Source organism: Pristiophorus japonicus, chromosome 19, assembly GCF_044704955.1.
Source record: "Pristiophorus japonicus isolate sPriJap1 chromosome 19, sPriJap1.hap1, whole genome shotgun sequence".
Lineage (NCBI taxonomy): Eukaryota > Metazoa > Chordata > Chondrichthyes > Pristiophoridae > Pristiophorus > Pristiophorus japonicus.
Genome location: NC_091995.1, coordinates 85,539,180 through 85,557,397, shown reverse-complemented (window position 1 = coordinate 85,557,397; position 18,218 = coordinate 85,539,180). Strand labels below are relative to the sequence as shown.

Sequence of the window (18,218 nt, the reverse complement as noted above, 5' to 3'; positions counted from 1 at the left end):
GTCTCACTCCCCCGTTCTTACCCCATTGCCCTGCAGATTTTTCCTTTTCAATGATTAATCTAATTCCTTTTTGAAAGTTACAAATGAATCTGACTCCACCAGCCCTTTCAGGCAGCGCGTTCCAGATTGAAAAACCATAACAAATCATTTTCGGCTTAAGTCGCCTTACCCAGAACCGGACCAACCTTGACCCTTTACAAAGGACAATGGACTAATCCGTCGGACTCCAGCACATACACTGCTGCTGTCCTTTAAGACGAGATATTATACGGGCCGCAATCAGGTGGGTGTAAAAGCTCCCACGGTACTATTTTGAAGAAGAGCAGTGGCGTTTTCCTGAGGTCCTGGCCAATATTTATCCCTCAACCAACACCACCAAAACAGATCAGCCATTCATTTAACTCATTGCTGTGCACAAATCAGCTGCCTACCGTACAACATAGCCTGGACGGGCACAAGCGAGTCCTAAGCGGTGAAAAAGTAAATAAAGTATTGCATTTCTATAGCGCCTTTCACGACCTCAAGATGCCCCAAAGTGCTTTACAGCCAATGAAGTACTTTTAAAGCATAGTCCCTGTTGTAATGTGGGCAACGCGGCAGCCAATTTGCGCACAGCAAGCTCCCACACACAGCAATGTGATAATGACCAGATCATCTGTTTTTGTTATGTTGACTGCGGGATAAATATCGGCCAGCACACCGGGGATAACTCCCCTGTTCTTCTGCCAAATTGCGCCGTGGGATCTTTTACGTCCACTTGTGAGGGCAGACGGGGCCTGGGTTTAACGTCTCATCCGAAAGACGACACCTCCGACAGTGCGGCGCTCCCTCAGCACTGCGCTGGGGGTGTCAGCCTAGATTATTGTGCTCAAGTCCCTGGGGTGGAATGGAGTGAAGGGCTTTGCGATGTTCCGAGGATGTAAAAATCATTTCCTTTGATATAGAATTTATTCTAAGTTGGGAGGAGTTTATCTTGCAGTGGGGGTGGGGGTTGGAGAATATGATCCACACGTGAAAATAATGAGAAGACTTGATAAGGTGAACTTAGAGGAGAATATCCAGAAGACACGATGATAAACGGAGGAGACTACCAACGTGAAGAATAGTTCCTTTGCATTTGTAGCTCTCCATTTATGTGTTAGGCTGCCATCTAGTGCAGTAAAAGTCGACTCTTCTCAAGCACTCAGAAGGGAATGAGATAAGTGCTGATTCAGCAGAGATAACGACACAGGCATAGGGTAAAGCCTTGTGGGGGAGAAATTCATTATCGCCCCGTTTGGGGGTGGTTTCATTTGAGGCAGGAACCTTAGTGCTCGGCTTAGTGCTCCTGGAGGGAAGTGAGGCGCTAAGAGTGCGCTGCGGTCAGCATGGGTCCATGTCTCTGAGCCATACAGGAGGGCGGGTATTACTACAGCCCTGTAGACCATGAGCTTGGTGGCAGATTTGAGGGTCTGATCTTCAAACACTCTTTTCCTCAGGCGGCCGAAGACTGCACTGACGCACTGGAGGCGGTGTTGAATCTCGTGGTCAATGTCTGCTCTTGTTGATAAGACCGCCCTAAGCGGAGGAAGTGCATCCGGGAGGGCGCTGAGCACCTCGAGTCTCATCGCCGAGAGTGTTATGTCTTTAATACTCTTACGAATGACTCCACGAGGTCTAGTATTGGACTTGAGCTGTTGTGACCTGAGTTCCATTTATTGTAACTCCAGAGTGAGGCACAAGCACGGTGGGCAGCCTTTTATACTGGGCCCTGCACACCTAGGCAGGTGACCCTCAGGTCCCCCACCGCAGTGCCCTCTGGTGGCACTCCTTATGTGACTATACAGTTAGTATACATGGTCTACATACATGACAGAGAGCGTGCAGAAATCAAGCGGAAGGAGCGTGCGGCAAATCAGTCCCACCCACCCCTTCCTTCAACCACTGTCTGTCCCACCTGTGACGGGGACTGTGCTTTTCAATATTGGACTGTTCAGCCACCTAAGGACTCATTTTTAAAGTGGAAGCAAGTCTTCCTCGATTCCGATGATGATGATGATGATGAGATCAGCAGCGCTGCACATTGGGCCGTGTACTGCTGCCATTCCAAAGGTCCCTTCCGTCCCTTAAAGGGAAAGGCCCATATTACAGACTCTGCAATGATAAAAGGACCGAGACGGAGCACCGGGGAGTGTGGGGCTGAGCGATCGTGGCCCGGACTCTACGAAGAAAACGGAGTAACATCGCGGAAACCAAGGAATGTTTTTTTTTATACTTACGTCGGCCAACACGCCTTTAATTATCGCCCCAGTAACGTCATCATCATCATAGGCAGTCCTTCGGAATCGAGGAAGACTTGCATCCACTCTAAAAGTGAGTTCTCAGGTGACTGAACAGTCCAATACGGGAATTACAGTCTCTGTCACAAGTGGGACAGACAGTGGTTGGAGGAAAGGGTGGGTGGGGAGTCTGGTTTGCCGCACGCTCCTTCCCGCTGCCTGCGCTTGCTTTCTGCACGCTCTCGGCGACGAGACTCGAGGTGCTCAGCGCCCTCCCGGATGCTCTTCTTCCATTTAGACCGGTCTTTGGCCAGGGACTCCCAGGTGCCGGTGGGGGATGTTGCACTTTATCAAGGACGCTTTGAGGGTGTCCTTGAAACGTTTCCTCTGCCCACCTGGGGATCGCTTGCCGTGTAGGAATTCCGAGTAGAGCGCTTGCTCTTGCGTCGGGCATGCGGACAATGTGGCCCGCTGGTCGCGTGCGGTCAGTGCTTCGAAGCTGGGAATGTTGGCCTGATCGAGAACACTGACGTTGGTGCGTCTGTCCTCCCAGACGATTTGCAGGATCTTGCGGAGACATCGTTGGTGGTATTTCTCCAGCGATTTGAGGTGTCTACTGTACATGGTCTGGCCGCCCGATCTGTGCCTCCTGCAGCTGCCAGTGTTTTCGCCCGGCACTGCCGTCCCGAACTCAATTTCTAGTCCGGGACGCTAACGGGCTTCACAGGAATTTGCCAAGTTCACTGGGCCAGAAGGTTGTGGGTTCAAGTCCCACTCCCGAGACTTGAGCACAAAAATCTAGGCTGACACTCCCAGTGAAGTACTTTTGGAGTGTAGTCACTGTTGAAATGTGGAAAACGCGGCAGCCGATTTGCGCACAGCAAGCTCCCACAAACAGCAATGTGATAATGACCAGATAACCTGTTTTCGATATGTTGATTGAGGGATAAATATTGGCCAGGACACTGGGGAGAACTCCCCTGCTCTTCTCTGAACTAGTGCCATGGGATCTTTTACATCCACCTGAGGAAGCAGATGGGGCCTACGGTTTAACGTCTCATCCGAAAGACAGCACCTCCGACAGTGCAGCACTCCCTCAGCACTGCACTGGGAGTGTCAGCTTAGATTTTTGTGCTCAAGTCTCTGGAGTGGAACTTGAACCCATGACCTTCTGACTCAGAGTCGAGTGTACTGCCCACTGAGCCATAAAGCATTTCTCTGAAACGGGGACTGGTTTAGTGGGAGTGTCAAAACCCACCCATCTGGTTGAGGGAGGGGTGACTGCTGTGACACTCAGCTCTGTTTGCACACGGATAGGCAGCCAAGCCTCACAGCTCCTTGCGATGAACGCTCACTGGAACAGCGGCAGAGAGGTGGGGATAAACAGGACTCGTGGCTAAACAGGAAAGATTGGCTCAGACGGAAAAGTTTCTGCTGTGGCGCAATACACGAGAAAAGCTGTCAAAAACATCTGGCAGTAATGTGTCAACAACTACTTCTGCAAAATCTAATCAAGCGTTATACACTCCTCCAACTTAGACACCCAACACCTTGCATTTATATAGCGCCTTTAACGTAGTAAAACGTCCCAGGGCGCTTCACAGGAGCGTTAGCAAACAAAGTTTGGCACCGAGCCACGTAAGGAGATATTGGACAGGACGACCAAAAGCTTGGTCAAAGACGTAGGTTGTAAGGAGCGTCTTAACAAAGACTTGAAAGAATACTGTGTACAGTTTTGATTCCATATTTACGAAAGGATATACTTGCTTTGGAGGCAGATCAGAGAAGGTTCACGAGATTGATTCCGGGGATGAGGGGGTTGACTTATGAGGAAAGTTGAGTATGTTGGGCCTCTACTCATTGGAATTGAGAAGAATGAGAGATGATCTTATCGAAATGTATAAGATTATGAGGGGGCTTGACAAGGTGGATGCAGAGAGGATGTTTCCACTGATGGGGGAGACTAGAACTAGATGGTATGATCTTAGAATAAGGGGCCGCCCCTTTAAAACTGAGATGAGGAGAAATTTCTTCTCTCAGAGGGTTGTAAATCTGTGGAATTCATGCCTCAGAGAGCTGTGGAAGTCGGGTCATTGAATAAATTTAAGACAGAGATAGACAGTTTCTTAATCGATAAGGGAATAAGGGGTTATGGGGAGCGGGCAGGGAATTGGAGCTGAGTCCATGATCGGATCAGCCATGATCTTATTGAATGGCGGAGCAGGCTCGAGGGGCCATAGGGCCTACTCCTGCTCCTGTTTCTTAGGTGCTTACATTCTTATTAAAGAAAGACTTGCATTTATATAGCGCCTTTCATGACCACCGAACGCCTCCAAGCACTTTACAGCCAATGAAGTACTTTTGGAGTGCAGTCACTGTTGTAATGTGAGAAACATGGCAGCCAATATTCAGCACAGCAAGCTCCCACAAACGTAAAGGAGGAAAGAGAGGTAGAGAGCCGGAGAGATTTAGGGAAGGTATTCCAGAGCTTGGGGCCCAGGCAGCTGAAGGCACGACCACCAATGTTGGAGCGATTATAATCAGGGATGCTCAAGAGGCCAGAATTGGAGGAGCACAGATATCTCGGGCGGGGGAGCGGGGTTGGGGAGCTGGAAGAGATTACAGAGATAGGGAGGGGTGAGGCCCTGTAGAGATTTGAGAAGGATGAGAATTTTAAAATCGAGGCCTTTCGAATGAATATTTTCTTGTGTCTGTAACATACAGCTTAGGCAGTTTCATGGAAAATCAACAGAGAGTGCTTACGTATCCCTCAGATATATCCTAAATTGAACAGAACCACATAGAAATTATAGCACAGAAATAGGCCAATCAGTCCAACTGGTCCGTGCCAGTGTTTATGCTCCACACGAGCCTCCTCCCACCCCTCTTCATCTCACCCTGTCAGCATAACCTCTATTCCTATCTCCCTCACATGTTTACCTAGATTCCCCTTAAATGCATCGATACTATTCACGTCAACTACTGAATGTGGCAGCGAATTCCACATTCTCACCACTCTCTGGGTGAAGAAGTTTCTCCTAAAATCCTGACTGAATTTATTAGTGACTATCGTATATTGATGGATCCTAATTCTGGACTCCCCCGCAAGTGGAAACGTCCTCACTAGTCTCCCCTGTCAAACCCTTTCATAGAAACATAGAAACATAAAAAGTAGGTGCAGGAGTAGGCCATTCGGCCCTTCGAGCCTGCACCACCATTCAATAAGATCATGGCTGATCATTCCTTCAGTACCCCTTTCCTGTTTTCTCTCCATAATCTTAAAGACCTCTATCAGATCACCCCCTGAGAGAAAAAAAGCCACTAGTCTGTTCAGTCTTTCGTCATAGTTATAATCTCTCAGTTCTGGTATCCTTCTTGTAGAATCTTTTCTGCGCCCTCTGCAGTGCCTCCTCTGTCCTTTCTGTACGAAGGGGACCAGAATGGATCCATCCCATTGACAGGACGGGACCTTTCCAAGTGTGTCCTTACCTGGTAGTGTAGGCAAGACATAGGTGCTGTTGTTCTTGTAGGTCCCCAGAGTGAATTTCATCAGCAGTTTAACCTGGAGGCTATAAAATTGCCGGTAACGTCGAAAGATAAAATACTTGCCGCCGCCTTTCTGCTTCACCTGGATGACAAACACCTGTGAATAGGACAGAGCCAGTTTTATTGAGCATGTCATAGAATCAGACGATGGTTACAGCACACGAGGAGGCTGTAATGTACGCACCTGTGAGCATGCTCACAGGCTTGTGGTGCTGTTGCGTCCCCAATGGAATGCACTCTACGCGGGAGTCCTCCCTCGATTTATTGGGGACTTGGCCTGGAGGGTGTTGACGGGGCAGTCCCGTGCAATCGGTTTTTAAGCTGGCTCACGGACTCCCAGACCACCTGCAATTTCTGCGGTCTGGAAGAGTCCGTGTTCCATGTTTATGTACAGTGAATTTCATCTGCAGTTTACCATGGAGGCTGTAAAATTGCCGGTAACAATGGAAGATAAAATACTTGCCGCCGCCTTTCTGCTTCACCTGGATGACAAACACCTGTGAGTAGAACAGAGCCAGTTTTATTGAGCATGTCAGACAATATTTGAAGGGGCTGCTCCTCAAATTCTGGTTGCACTTCAGTCCCACACTCCTGATCTTTGGGCACCATGTACGGAGAGGAGCGGGCAGGTTGGAGGGCCTCCTTGTAGGACTGCTCCTGGGCACGGCCAAGGGGGCTATCAGCTGGTCCAGGCAGCGGGTGGTCGAGGGGGTCGTTCAGCCTGACTGCCTGCCTCTCTTCCGCGGTTACATCCGAGCCAGGGTGTCCCTGGAGATGGAGCACGCGGTGTCCACCGGTACGCTCGCGGACTTCCACGAGAGGTGGGCGCCGGAGGGACTGGAGTGCATCATCACTGCCGGCAACCAAAATCTAATTTGATCTGTTTAATGTTAAAAGTTTAATTTGTCGGTTTTAGTGCCCCTTTAATAAGGGGCACTTGATTTATAGTTTCAACTTAAAATAGAGCTGTTGCATTGTGAGTGGCTTAGCCAGTCACATGATGTTCACAAGACTCAATAAAACCCCAGCCAGTTGGGTCTAGGTCATCCACAATGAGGCAGGTGGTTGTGAGCCTGGTGGATGAACTGGTAATGTGTAGTGTGATTGTTAAACCTTTGTTAATAAAGCAACTAGTACTTAATAGCAATGTTTTGCTATGAATTCTTAAGCAAAGAACCCATGAAGCAAATACATTACAGCGGCCATTCAGCCCGTCGAGCCCATGCCGGCTCCCTGCAAGAGGACTTTGGTTAGTCCCACTCCCCCCGCACTTTCCCCGTAACCCTACAACTAGTTTTTCCTTCAAGTACTTATCCAATTCCCCTTTTGAAAGCCACGATTGAGTCTGCCTCCACCATCCTTTCAGGCAGCGCATTCCAGATCCTAAACACTCGCTGCGTTAAAAAAGCTCTTCCTCATGTCGCCTTTGGTTCTTCTGGCAATCACTCGATTAGAAACGTTCATCTAATACCGAATTCCCGGGCGGGGCATCCCAGTACTGGGGTCAGGAAGGTGTCAGGACAAACTCTTGTTCTGGGTTCAGTTAGCTGATCTTAGCCAAGGTGGCACTAAGAGGCATTGCAATCGACCTGAACCAGCCTGGTCTAGGAGGAGATAAATCAGCCAAGGTCCCTGCTCCTGGTTCTATCCAGGGATCCCTGCTGAATAGTGTACATGTGTTTGCAGGGTCGGGGTAGTTGATAAACCGGCTGGATCTTACTGCCCGGACTCACGTAGGAACATTGGGCAGCTGGTTGGGGTACTGGCCATTGGGACCATGCCCCAGAAAGAGCCAGTACCCTCCTGGGGAAGAGCGGGGGGGGGGGGGGGATTGAAGAGGAGGGGATGGGGAGAGGAAAAGAGAGGGGTGCGGAGGGAGGAGAGTAGAGCAGGAGAACAGAGGGCAGGGGGAGGAAGGGAGGGAATGAGAGAAGGAAGAAGGGGAGGCGAAGATAGGGGAACAGTGAGAGAAGAGGAGGGAGAGGAAAGAGGGGAGGAAATGAGGGGGGAGGGGCGGGATCGGTGAGGGGAGGAACCAGGGTGGGGAGGAGAGGGGAGGGAAGGGGAGGGGAGAGGGAAGGGGAAACGAGAGGTGAGAGGGGAGGAGAGGAAGAGAGGAGAGGGGAGGGGGAGGTATGGGTGAGGGATGGTGGAGGAGAGGAGAGGAGAGGCTGAGGGTGATGGGGAGGGGAGGGGGAGGGGAAGAGAAGGGGCGGGGAGGGGGAGGGGAGGGGAGGAGAGGGGGAGAGGGTGGGAGGGGAGGAGAGGGGTAGGGGAGGAGAGGGGAGGGGAGGGGACAGGAGGGGAGAGGGTGGAAAGGTGAGGGCAGGAGGGGAGAGGGAGAAGAGGCTGAGGGGGAGGGGAGGAGAGGGGGAGGGGAGTAGAGGAGTGGGGAGGGGGTCGAAAGGAGAGTGGAGGGGGAGGGGAGTAGAAGAGGGAGGGGAGGGGAGTTGGGAGGGGAAGAAAGAAGAGGGGGAGGGGAGAGGAAAGGAGAGGAGGATGAGGAGAGGAGAAAGGAGGGGAGGTGAGACTGAAGGGGAGGGGAGGGGGAGGAGAGGATAGGGGATGGAGGAGGGTGGGAAGAGGAGAGGGGAGGGGGAGGGGGGGAGGGGCGGGGAGGAGAGGAGAGGAGAGGAGAGGGGAGGGGGAGGGGACATTATTTTACTGTTTATACAAAGGGACGCAGCTGACCGTGGAGAACACCATTGGGTGTGTTCTGAATGTAAAAGCACCTTAATACAACCGAGCATGAAGCTTCCCAGTGATGAGTCACAGCCACCCCACCCCCAACCCCAGTTACGTTCAAATCGTATTAATCACAGAGAACGCACTTCACAAAGAATTCAGCCTCCCTTTAAGAAAACAAACACGGAGAAACGCTGAAACAAGGGGAACAGGATTTGGCGGCATGCAGTGGGATTGATCTTGCCGCGATAAACGCCCGGTGGGCCTCAACACCACAGAGGGCGGAAAAAATAAAAGGGCTGATCACTACAGAGGGCAATTCTTTCCTCTTTATTCGTTCTCGGGATCTGGCTGTCACTGGCAAGGCTGGCATTTTTTGCCCATCCCCATTTGCCCCTCAACAACAACAACTTGAATTTATATAGCGCCTGTAACGTAGTAAAACGTCCCAAGGCGCTTCACAGCAGCATTGATCACAGGGCACTCAACCAGCTCCGCTGGGCGGGCCACTTAGTCCGCATGCCAGACACGAGACTCCCAAAGCGAGCGTTCTACTCGGAACTCCTTCACGGCAAACGAGCCAAAGGTGGGCAGAGGAAACCCTCAAAGCCTCCCTGATAAAGTGCAACATCCCCACCGACACCTGGGAGTCCCTGGCCAAAGACCTCCCTAAGTGGAGGAAGTGCATCCGGGAGGGCGCTGAGCACCTCGAGTCTCGTCGCCGAGAGCGTGCAGAAATCAAGTGCAGGCAGCGGAAGGAGCGTGCGTCAAACCAGTCCCACCCACCCTTTCCCTCAACCACTGTCTGTCCCACCTGTGACAGGGACTTTGGTTCCCGTATTGGTCTGTACAGTCAACAAAGAACTCATGTTAAGAGTGGAAGCAAGTCTTCCTCGATTCCGAGGGACTGCCTATGATGACGATGATGATGAGATGAAAAGATTTTGATACCGAGCCACATAAGTAGAAATTAGGGTAGGGGACCAAATGCTTGCTCAAAGAAGTAGGTTTTAAGGAATGTTTTGAAGGAGGAAAAAGAGGTAGAGAGGTGGAGAGGTTTAGGGAGGGAGTTCCAGAGCTTGGAGCCCAGGCAACAGAAGGCACGGCCACCGCTGGTTGAGCGATTATAATCAGGGATCCTCAAAATTAGAGGAGCGCAGATATCTCAGGGGTTGTGGGGCTGGAGGAGATTACAGAGATAGGGAGGGACGAGGCCATGGACTGATGTATAAAGAATGATGAGAATTTTGAAATCGAAGTGTAGCTTAACCGGGAGCCAATGTAGGTCGGTGAGCACGGGGGGGGTGGACTTTCTTCGTGGACCACTACAGTTCATGTGGTGAAGGTGCTCCCTCAATGTTGTTCAGTGGTTTGGTGTGAATGGTTCGTCGGGCCACCTCAGAGGGCAGTTGGTGTGGGACTGGAGTCACATAGAGGCCCGACCGGTGAAGGGTGGCAGATTTCCTTCCCAACCAGTTGGGTTTTTACAACAATCTGACAGCTTCTGGGTCACTTTTACCGACGTGGCTTTTTTAGTTACAGTCACCTTGAGCTCAGCCAAAACTCTGCTGCCCTTTATAAAACACTGGTTCAGCCTCAACTGTGTCCAATTCTGGGCACCGCACTTTAGGAAGGATGTGAAGGCCTTACAGAGGGTGCAGAAAAGATTTACGAGAATGGTTCCAGGGATGAGGGACTTCAGTGACGTGGATAGACTGGAGAAGCTGGGATTGTTCTCTTTGGAGCAGAGAAGGTTGAGAGGAGATTTGATCGAGGTGTTCAAAATCATGAGGGGTCTGGACAGAGTAGAGAGAGAGAGAGTGTTCCCATTGGTGGAAGGGTGGAGAACCAGAGGACGCAGATTTAAGGCGATTGGCAAAAGAATCAAAGTCTACACGAGAAAAAACGCTTTTACGCAGCGAGTGGTTAGGATCTGGAATGCGCTGCCTGAGAGGGTGGTGGAGGCAGACTCAATCGTGGCTTTCAAAAGGGAGTTGAATAAGTACCTGAAGGAAAAAGAATTTGCAGGGCTACGGGGAAAGGGCGGGGGAGTGGGACTGGCTGAGGTGCTCTTGCAGAGAGCCGGCACGGGCTCGACGGGCCAAATGGCCTCCTTCTGTGCCGTAACCGTTCTATGATTCTATGCCAAGTCTCGTTCATCCATCACCCCTGCGCTCACTGAGCTACATTGGCTCCCAGTTAAGCAACGCCTCGATTTTAAAATTCTGATCCTTGTTTTCAAATCATTCCATGGCCTCAACTCCTCCCTATCTCTAATTCTCCGAGATCTCTGTACTCTTCTAATTTTGAGCATCCAAGATATTAATCCGTCCACCATCGGCGGCCGTGTCTTCTGTTGCCTGGGCCCTAAGCTCTGGAACTCGCTGCCTAAACCTCTCTGCCTCTCCTCCTCTCTCTCCTCCTTTAAGAAGCTCCTTAAAACCTACCTCTCACCTGCCCTAATTTCTCCTACTGTGGCTCGGTGTCAAATTTTGTTTGATAATGCTCCTGTGAAGTGCTTTGGGACATGTTACTACGTTAAAGGTGCCTACATAAATGCAAGTTGTTGTTGTTTTCTTTTTTAAAGCGGAATTTTAATTCTCAAAAGGCCATGGTGGGATTTAAACTCACGTTCTCGCGATCATTAGTCCAGCAACATAACAGGCCAGGTCCAAGACCACCACAACCTCTGTCGTCGAGCTACAGTACGCAAACGATGTCTGCGCCAGCACACATACAGAGGCTGCACTCCAGGACATAATCGACGTATTTACTGAGGCCTACGAAAGCATAGGCCTTACGCTAAATATCCATAAGGCAAAGGTCCTCCACCAGCCTGTCCTCGCTGCATATCACTGCCCCCTAGTCACCAAAAATAACACAACACTACCGTGGTCGCCACGCATAGCATTACATAGAACCTGCAGCAAAGAAACAGGCCAACTGGTCTATGCCGGTGTTCAAGCTCCCCACGAGCCTCCTCCCATTCGAATGACCTCTTCCCACCCGACCCCCATATCTCTCTGCTCCTGACTACCTCAGATATGTGTCAATCCTCCCCTTGAAGAAGATAGAACAGTCATGTGTGAATGTTAGGTGAGGACAAGCTGCATGGTTTCTCCCCCCCCCCCCCTCCCCACTTACTCACGAGGGTTATGCAGGAAGAATGGTCAATCGCTCTCAGGGTTGTCAAAACCAGCACAATTTAGTGTTATGTATTTAACCCCTTGTAACCTGCATCACGCCTGACCACCAGAGGGCCTACTTGTTGGAGTCCCAAGAGATCTCAGCATCCGTTGGGAGTACAGTATATAAGCAGGCCGCCCATGAGGTACCTGCACTCTGGAACTACAATAAAGGAGCTAAGGTCACACTTGCTCATTACACACAGTACTCGGTCTGACCATTTATTATGAGTATAACAGTTAGTCCCTTTGTCAGGACGGGACAGAATCGAAATGGGGGTGGGGAAAGCAGGGGTCAGCCATTTAGGACTGAGATGGGGAGGAATTTCTTCACTCAGAGGGCAGTGAATCTTTGGAATTCTCTGCCCCAGAGGGCTGTGGAGGCTCAGTCGTTGATTATATTCAAGACTGAGATCAATCAAATTTTAGACTCTATGGGGATCAGGCGGGAAAGTGGAACTGAGGTAGAAGGTCAGCCATGAGCAGGCTCGAGGGGCCAAATGGCCAACTCACCGATCACCTCGGCTCAGTCAGTAGCGCTTTCATCTCTAAATCAGCCAGGGCGATCTTGTGGACTAGTTTCGATCGCCTGGATGGGTCGGAGAGGAATTTTCCCAGATTCCTTTTTCCCCACTTGGCCTGGGTTTTTATCTGGTTTTTGCCTCTCCCAGGAGATCACATGGCTCCGGTTGGGGTGGAGTGTCGAATGTTTCAGTGTAAGGGGTGTCGCAGTTATGTGGGGCGGACTGGTTGGGCCGGGTGCTTTTTCCCTTTCCGCCATTGTTCATAGGTTTACATGTAACCATCAGGGCTGCTGACCAAGGGCCGTGCGGCTCTTTGTCGGCCGGCGCGGACACGATGGGCCGAAATGGCCTCCTTCTGCCCTGTAAATTTCAGTGTAAATCTGTTTCTAAATCAGAAGTTTGTGAGTTCAATCATTGCTCTACAGATTTGAGAGCACATAATCCAGGCTGACACTCCCAGTACAGTGCTGAGGGAGCGCTGTGCTGCCGGAGGTGCTGTCTTTCGGGTGAGACGCTAAACCGAGGCCCCGTCTGGGTGAACATAAAAGGTCCCGTGGCACTGGTTGAGGAAGAGCAGGGGACTTCTCCCAGTCTCCTGGCCAATGTTCCTTCCTTCAACCGACATCCCCAAAAGAGAATAACTGGCCCTCGAGCTGACTGATGTTGGTGGGACCTTGCTGTACGCAACTTGGCCGCAGCACGCTTGCTCAGAAGCATATGCTGCTCCCCTTGTCCCCGCTCCCCCCAACCCCTCCAGTCCGAACACAACAGAAAAGAGGTTGCCTGCCCCTTTAAGAGGTGGGATACTCACAAAGTGGCTGGTGAATCCTTTACTCTGTTCCACATCTGCAATGTGGGCGAAAACTGGCACGTCGTCAGGGAGCTGATTGTAATCACTGAAAAGAACAGATACATTTTAGCTTCTGCTTCTCGCGCTTTCAGTCCTGTCGCTCCCCCCCACCGTCGCCCTCCGCCTCGGCCCCCCGGCACAATGTCGGAGGCAGAAGGAACAGAACGGTGCAATTGGCTTTGTCCGCTGCTCACCTCTCAGGCCTCAGCTGTTGCTGCATCGCCGCAGCTTTTTGGCACGCCGGGGAGCTCAAGAAAGAGGAATGAAAAAAAGCAAGTAATTAATAAATCTCTTCACAACGACAGCAAAGAAGCTAGTCACACGGCCTTTTTGTGCATTGCGTAACGAGGTTTGAGGAAGTGTGACCAAATGATTGATTTGCGACTGACTATTCCGGGTTTGGGAGACCTGTTGGTCTTTCTATATCTATAAACGGTCGCTAACTGCGGTCGGCGGGACAGGAAGTCGACACCTTTGCCTGATCGAGCCGAGTCCCGGACGGGTTTTTTCCCGCACACTTCCTGTCGGAGGCCTATCAGCCGATCTGTTTTTTTTTTTGGATGAGATGGTCTGGTTTTTGGAGCAGGCCACCTGAAAAGCGACGGAGCCTGGAAAGTGCGGAGCTGAATCTCTGCAGGTGAGTCACCCCCCCCCGCAATCGAACGGGGCGAATCTACAGAGCAACAACTGCAGAATGAAAAGAAAAGGACTCACATTCCTAAAGTGTTCTTCGCCAGCTCAGGACGTCCCGAAGAGCTTCCCAGCCGATAAATTATTTGTATTGAGAGAAAAACTTGAGGGGTGGGGGAGGGGGGGAGGGAGGCAGGGGCGGGAAATTCGGCCGTGCCTCTGTTGCGGTGTTAATCCGGGCGGAACGGTACTTTTAGCGCCTTAAAAAAGTTTGCACCTCCCGCCCAGAAATTCGGCAGATTCGGTCGAAGAGTTGACAGGGGCGATAAATCGGCCATTGCACACCAGAGCCGGGGGCGATAACGAAAGTTTGGTCGGTACATTTTGCGCGGGCCCATTGCGCATCCGTGGAACTCCAAATCAGACCCCGGGAGTGTTAAAGGCACAGCATAGTAATGCACCCGTTAAAGTTTACAAAATCACCTCTTTTCAAGCCGCACTGTTATGTGTGTTGGCCGCTGCAAACGCGGAGGCTCACACACCGTGCAAGACCATCAGCAGGCCGGGGCCATTGGAGGGAGCAGCGCGCGCTGCTGTAGGAGGGCGACGGCTGACTGCAGCGTGGGCAGGTACAGCAGGAGCGGCGAGGTCGGGGCGAAGGAGCGGCGAGAGATTGCAAAGCGACGTGATCGGGGGCCCAGGAGAGGCGTGAGTTTGGGACCCAGAAGAGCCGAGGGGCCAGGGGGCAGCACGGGCCCAGCCCACACTGCGATGTGTGTGTGTGCGCGCACTAGGTCCGTGCAGCAGAGCTTGGTCTCCAGTCGTCCTGGTCAATCCTTGCCACTGGACCAAGACCGAGCTCTGTCAAGGCCGTGTGGTGGCTGGTGTGCAACGGTCACCCCACGTTAAAAAAAATCCACCCACAGGCATCTTCCACCCTTCAGGATGTAGTTCGGGATCCGGAATATTAGGTCCTTCATTGAAACACTTGTGAACTCATCCCTTTTCGGCGTGGAAGCAAGTTATTCTCGTTTCGAGGGACCGCCTATGATGATGATGTGTGTAAACGTTGCACTGACTGCGATCTCCCGAGAGAAGTGCTTGCTCATCCCTTTAAGTAGCCGCCAGTTAACGACACTGCAAGCCTGTACCGACTGATCTTCCAGACGTTGTTATTGGTGGGCGCTCAATGAGGCGCACGCACCGAATTTACCGATCGGGGTGCAAGCGTAGGCATTGCACCAGGAATACGTCATAATCGGAGCGATCGTCGGCAGCCAGGCGCTATGGGTTTGCGCCCCCCCCGGGGAGCCTCTGATGAATTTTCCGTTGGGGCGCTAAAAGCTGTGCTCCCGGTCTCTAAGCGCTAACTGAGGCTATGGACAACCGAAAATCCAGCCCTTGGATTTATATAGCGCCTTTCACAACCACCGGACGTCTCAAAGCGCTTAACAGCCAATGAAGTACTTTTTGAAGTGTAGTCGCTGTTGTAATGTGGGAAACGCGGCTGAAATTCAGGCGAACCGATGTAACCGCTGGTTCGCGCCATTTTCCTGCGAAATTGAGGCATCCCCATCGGGAAATTCGAACCCCCCCGCCCCGACAGAGTTTGTGGGTTTTGCCGGCAGGGACTGAGCAAGTGGGGCCTGGGGAATTGGGCTTTGGGAAACTGGGTCTCCCTCCCTTCTACGCTTCACTCGATGGCCCTTACCCAGCAGCCCGTGCGGGGAGGGGGGGGGGGGGCGGGGCTCTCTCACACCACCTGATCAATCGCCCGTGGCTCAGTGGGTGGCACACTTGCCTCTGTGTCAGAAGGTCATGGGTTCAAGTCCCACTCCAGGGTATTGAGCACAAAAAATCCAGGCTGACAATCCCAGTGCAGTGCTGAGGGAGCGCCGCACTGTCGAAGGTGCCGTCTTTCGAAAGAGACGTTAAGCCGACGCCCTCCGTCCCATCAAAGAATACATTTATAAAAATCTACCCTGTCCGGGTCCTTCATGATTTTAAACACCTCTATCAAATCTCCTTTCAAGCTTTTCCACTCTAAGGAGAAGAACCCCAGCTTCTCCAGTCTACCCACGTAACTGAAGTCCCTCTGCCCTGGAAACATTCTCATAAATCTTTTTCGGGCCCCGCTCCAAGGCCTTCACATCCTTCCCAGAGTGCGGTGCCACACAACCCAGAATGCACTGCAGGAAGGAGAGACGGTGGCAATGTCACGATTTGTGCGGAACACGTTAGGAATGTTACATTTGTGAATAAATTATTGAAATAGCCAAGTTCAGGGAAGGTCCCCTTGAAGGGAAATGATATATTTAAAGAGGAAGAACATTGTTGTTCCCTTATTAGATTTTTAAAAATACTCGGTCATGGGATGCGGGCGTCGCTGGCAAGGCTGGCATTTATTGCCCATCCCCAATTGCCCCTGAGAAGGTGGTGGTGAGCCGCCATTTCAGAGTCAGCCACATTGCTGTGTGTTTGGAGTCACATGTAGGCCAGACCAGGTAAGGGTGACAGATTTCCTTCCCTAAAGGACATTAGGTTTTTACAACAATCCAGTAGTTACATCATTACTAACACTAGCTTTTTATTCCAGATTTATTCAATTTAAATTCTGCAGCTGCTGTGGGTAGGATTTGAACTAATGTCTCCAGATCATTAGTCCAGACCTCTGGTTTACTCGTCCAGTGATGTAACCACTACGCTACCCCACCCTCGTACATCGCAGTTGCTGAGATCCCCTTTGAAACACCAGCTTTGAAAACGTAAAGGTTCTTTTCAGCTTTTACAATTCCTGGTATGATGCTGCTTCAGTTTTGTTATTTTGGGGAAGAAAATTCCTGGAAGAGGCTGAATTATCATCAGCCCAGATTCGTGACACCAAAGTATTTTTATTGCCTCATTGCATTGATTGTTAATCTTAATGACAAGAAAACAAATAACTCTACAGGCCCCTTTAAACGGTGACTTTAATTGGGCCGAGACTGGCTTGAAGGGGGGAGTTGCCGTGGGGATTCCTCCATCGGTCGGCGGAAGAGCTGCGGAAACACCGGGACAATGGCGCGACCGGCTTTTCTGGCATTTTAAGAACATAAGCAATAGGAGCAGGAGTAGGCCATTCGGCCCATCGAGCCTGCTCCGCCATTCAATAAGATCATGGCTGATCAGCGACCTCAACTCCTTTCCCGCCCGATTCCCATATCCCTTGATTCCCCTAGACTCCAAAAATCTATCGATCTCAGCCTTGACTATAATCAGCGACTCAGCATCCACAGCTCTCTGGGGCAGACAATTCCAAAGATTCACAACCCTCTGAGTCCTAAATGGCCGACATCTTAGCCTGAGACCGTGACTCCCCTAGTTCTTGACATTCGGGAAAGAAAGAAAGAAAGACAGACATCCTAGCACCTCTTTAGCCTAGTAGGGAATGGAAGTTGGGAAGCAGAGAAAAACCTGAGGTAGGCCGTGAGTGACCCAGAAATGAAGAAAGAATATTTTTTTAAATCCCGCCTTGAACCAATATAATCGATAGCCCTCCAACCAATTGGACTGGCGAAAGCAGTTCTTTACATTTTTAAATACTCACCTCACTCCCAAACCCTCCCGACCACGACCCGTTGCCATAGCTGACCTTCCCAGTGCTCAGCGTTGCTATGCCACAAATAACTCACATGACATATTCCATTCATTCTGGCAGAAAGGAGTGGAGGAACAGGAAAAGCACCATCAAAGGAATTTCCCGTCACTCTTTGCTGGAGTTATGCCAGGGGCCCAGCCTAACTCCAGCAGGAAGCCCTGCCTATCTTGCTTAGAGTTCCCCCTCTCCTCAGTAAGGCTATGAATTGGGAGTCTTGGGCAACCTCCTATCCACAATTGTCACTAAGGAGGGACGTCTGCACACAAAATAACTTCCCCTGAGCCGCCTGCTCACTCGTAGTTTTGAAGCGGAACTCGGAGCAGTGTAAGAAAACTGAGCTCCCCAGCAGGAACTAGAAAGCCACTTCCTCTTTTAAATTTGGAACAATGTGGCAATTCAGAAATTCTGAAGTAATAAATAGGAATGTTCCTATCTCTGTAACCTCCTCCCACCACTCAGTGTTCCTCCAATTCTGGCCTCTCGCGCATCCCTGATTTTCATCGCTCTCCCATCAGCGGCTGGGCCTTCAGTTGCCGAGACCCTACGCTCCAGAATTCTGCCCCTAAACCTCTCCACCTCTCAACCTCTCTCTCCCCTCCTTTAGGATGCTGCTTAAAGCCTACCTCTTTGACCAAGCTTTTGGTCATCTATCTTTTATTAAAGACGTGGTAACAGGCCACTTAGAAAATAATAAGACTGGGCCAAGTCAACACGGATTTATGAAAGGAAAATCATGTTTAACAAGCCTGTTGTAACTAGCAGAATAGGTAAGGGGGGACCAGTGGATGTGGTTCAGTTAACCTTTGTATTTCACCTGTAATTATTCTCTCAGTCACTGGGTGGCAATGCTTGGGAAGCTAAGAAGTACACCAGTTAGCGAGCCTGTGATAAAAGGGTTGAATG

General features: G+C 50.9%; 1 protein-coding gene across 2 annotated transcripts in view; it reads right to left on the bottom strand.

The window, feature by feature from the left end:
• ncf4 (neutrophil cytosolic factor 4) overlaps nucleotides 1-17,310 on the bottom strand; it is a 73,028-nt gene extending 55,718 nt beyond the window's left edge. The window contains exons 1-4 of one of the 2 annotated variants that reach the window (XM_070861719.1): nucleotides 17,265-17,289; nucleotides 13,243-13,296; nucleotides 13,010-13,094; nucleotides 5,748-5,901 (exon numbers count right to left, since the gene is read on the bottom strand). In XM_070861719.1, coding sequence (XP_070717820.1) covers nucleotides 5,748-5,901; nucleotides 13,010-13,094; nucleotides 13,243-13,268 — 265 coding nt within the window. In that variant the 5' untranslated portion in view covers nucleotides 13,269-13,296; nucleotides 17,265-17,289. Of the gene's footprint in view, nucleotides 1-5,747; nucleotides 5,902-13,009; nucleotides 13,095-13,242; nucleotides 13,297-17,264 lie in introns of both variants that reach the window. The other variant, XM_070861718.1, reaches the window with a different exon arrangement.
• Between the last annotated feature and the right edge of the window lie 908 nt (nucleotides 17,311-18,218).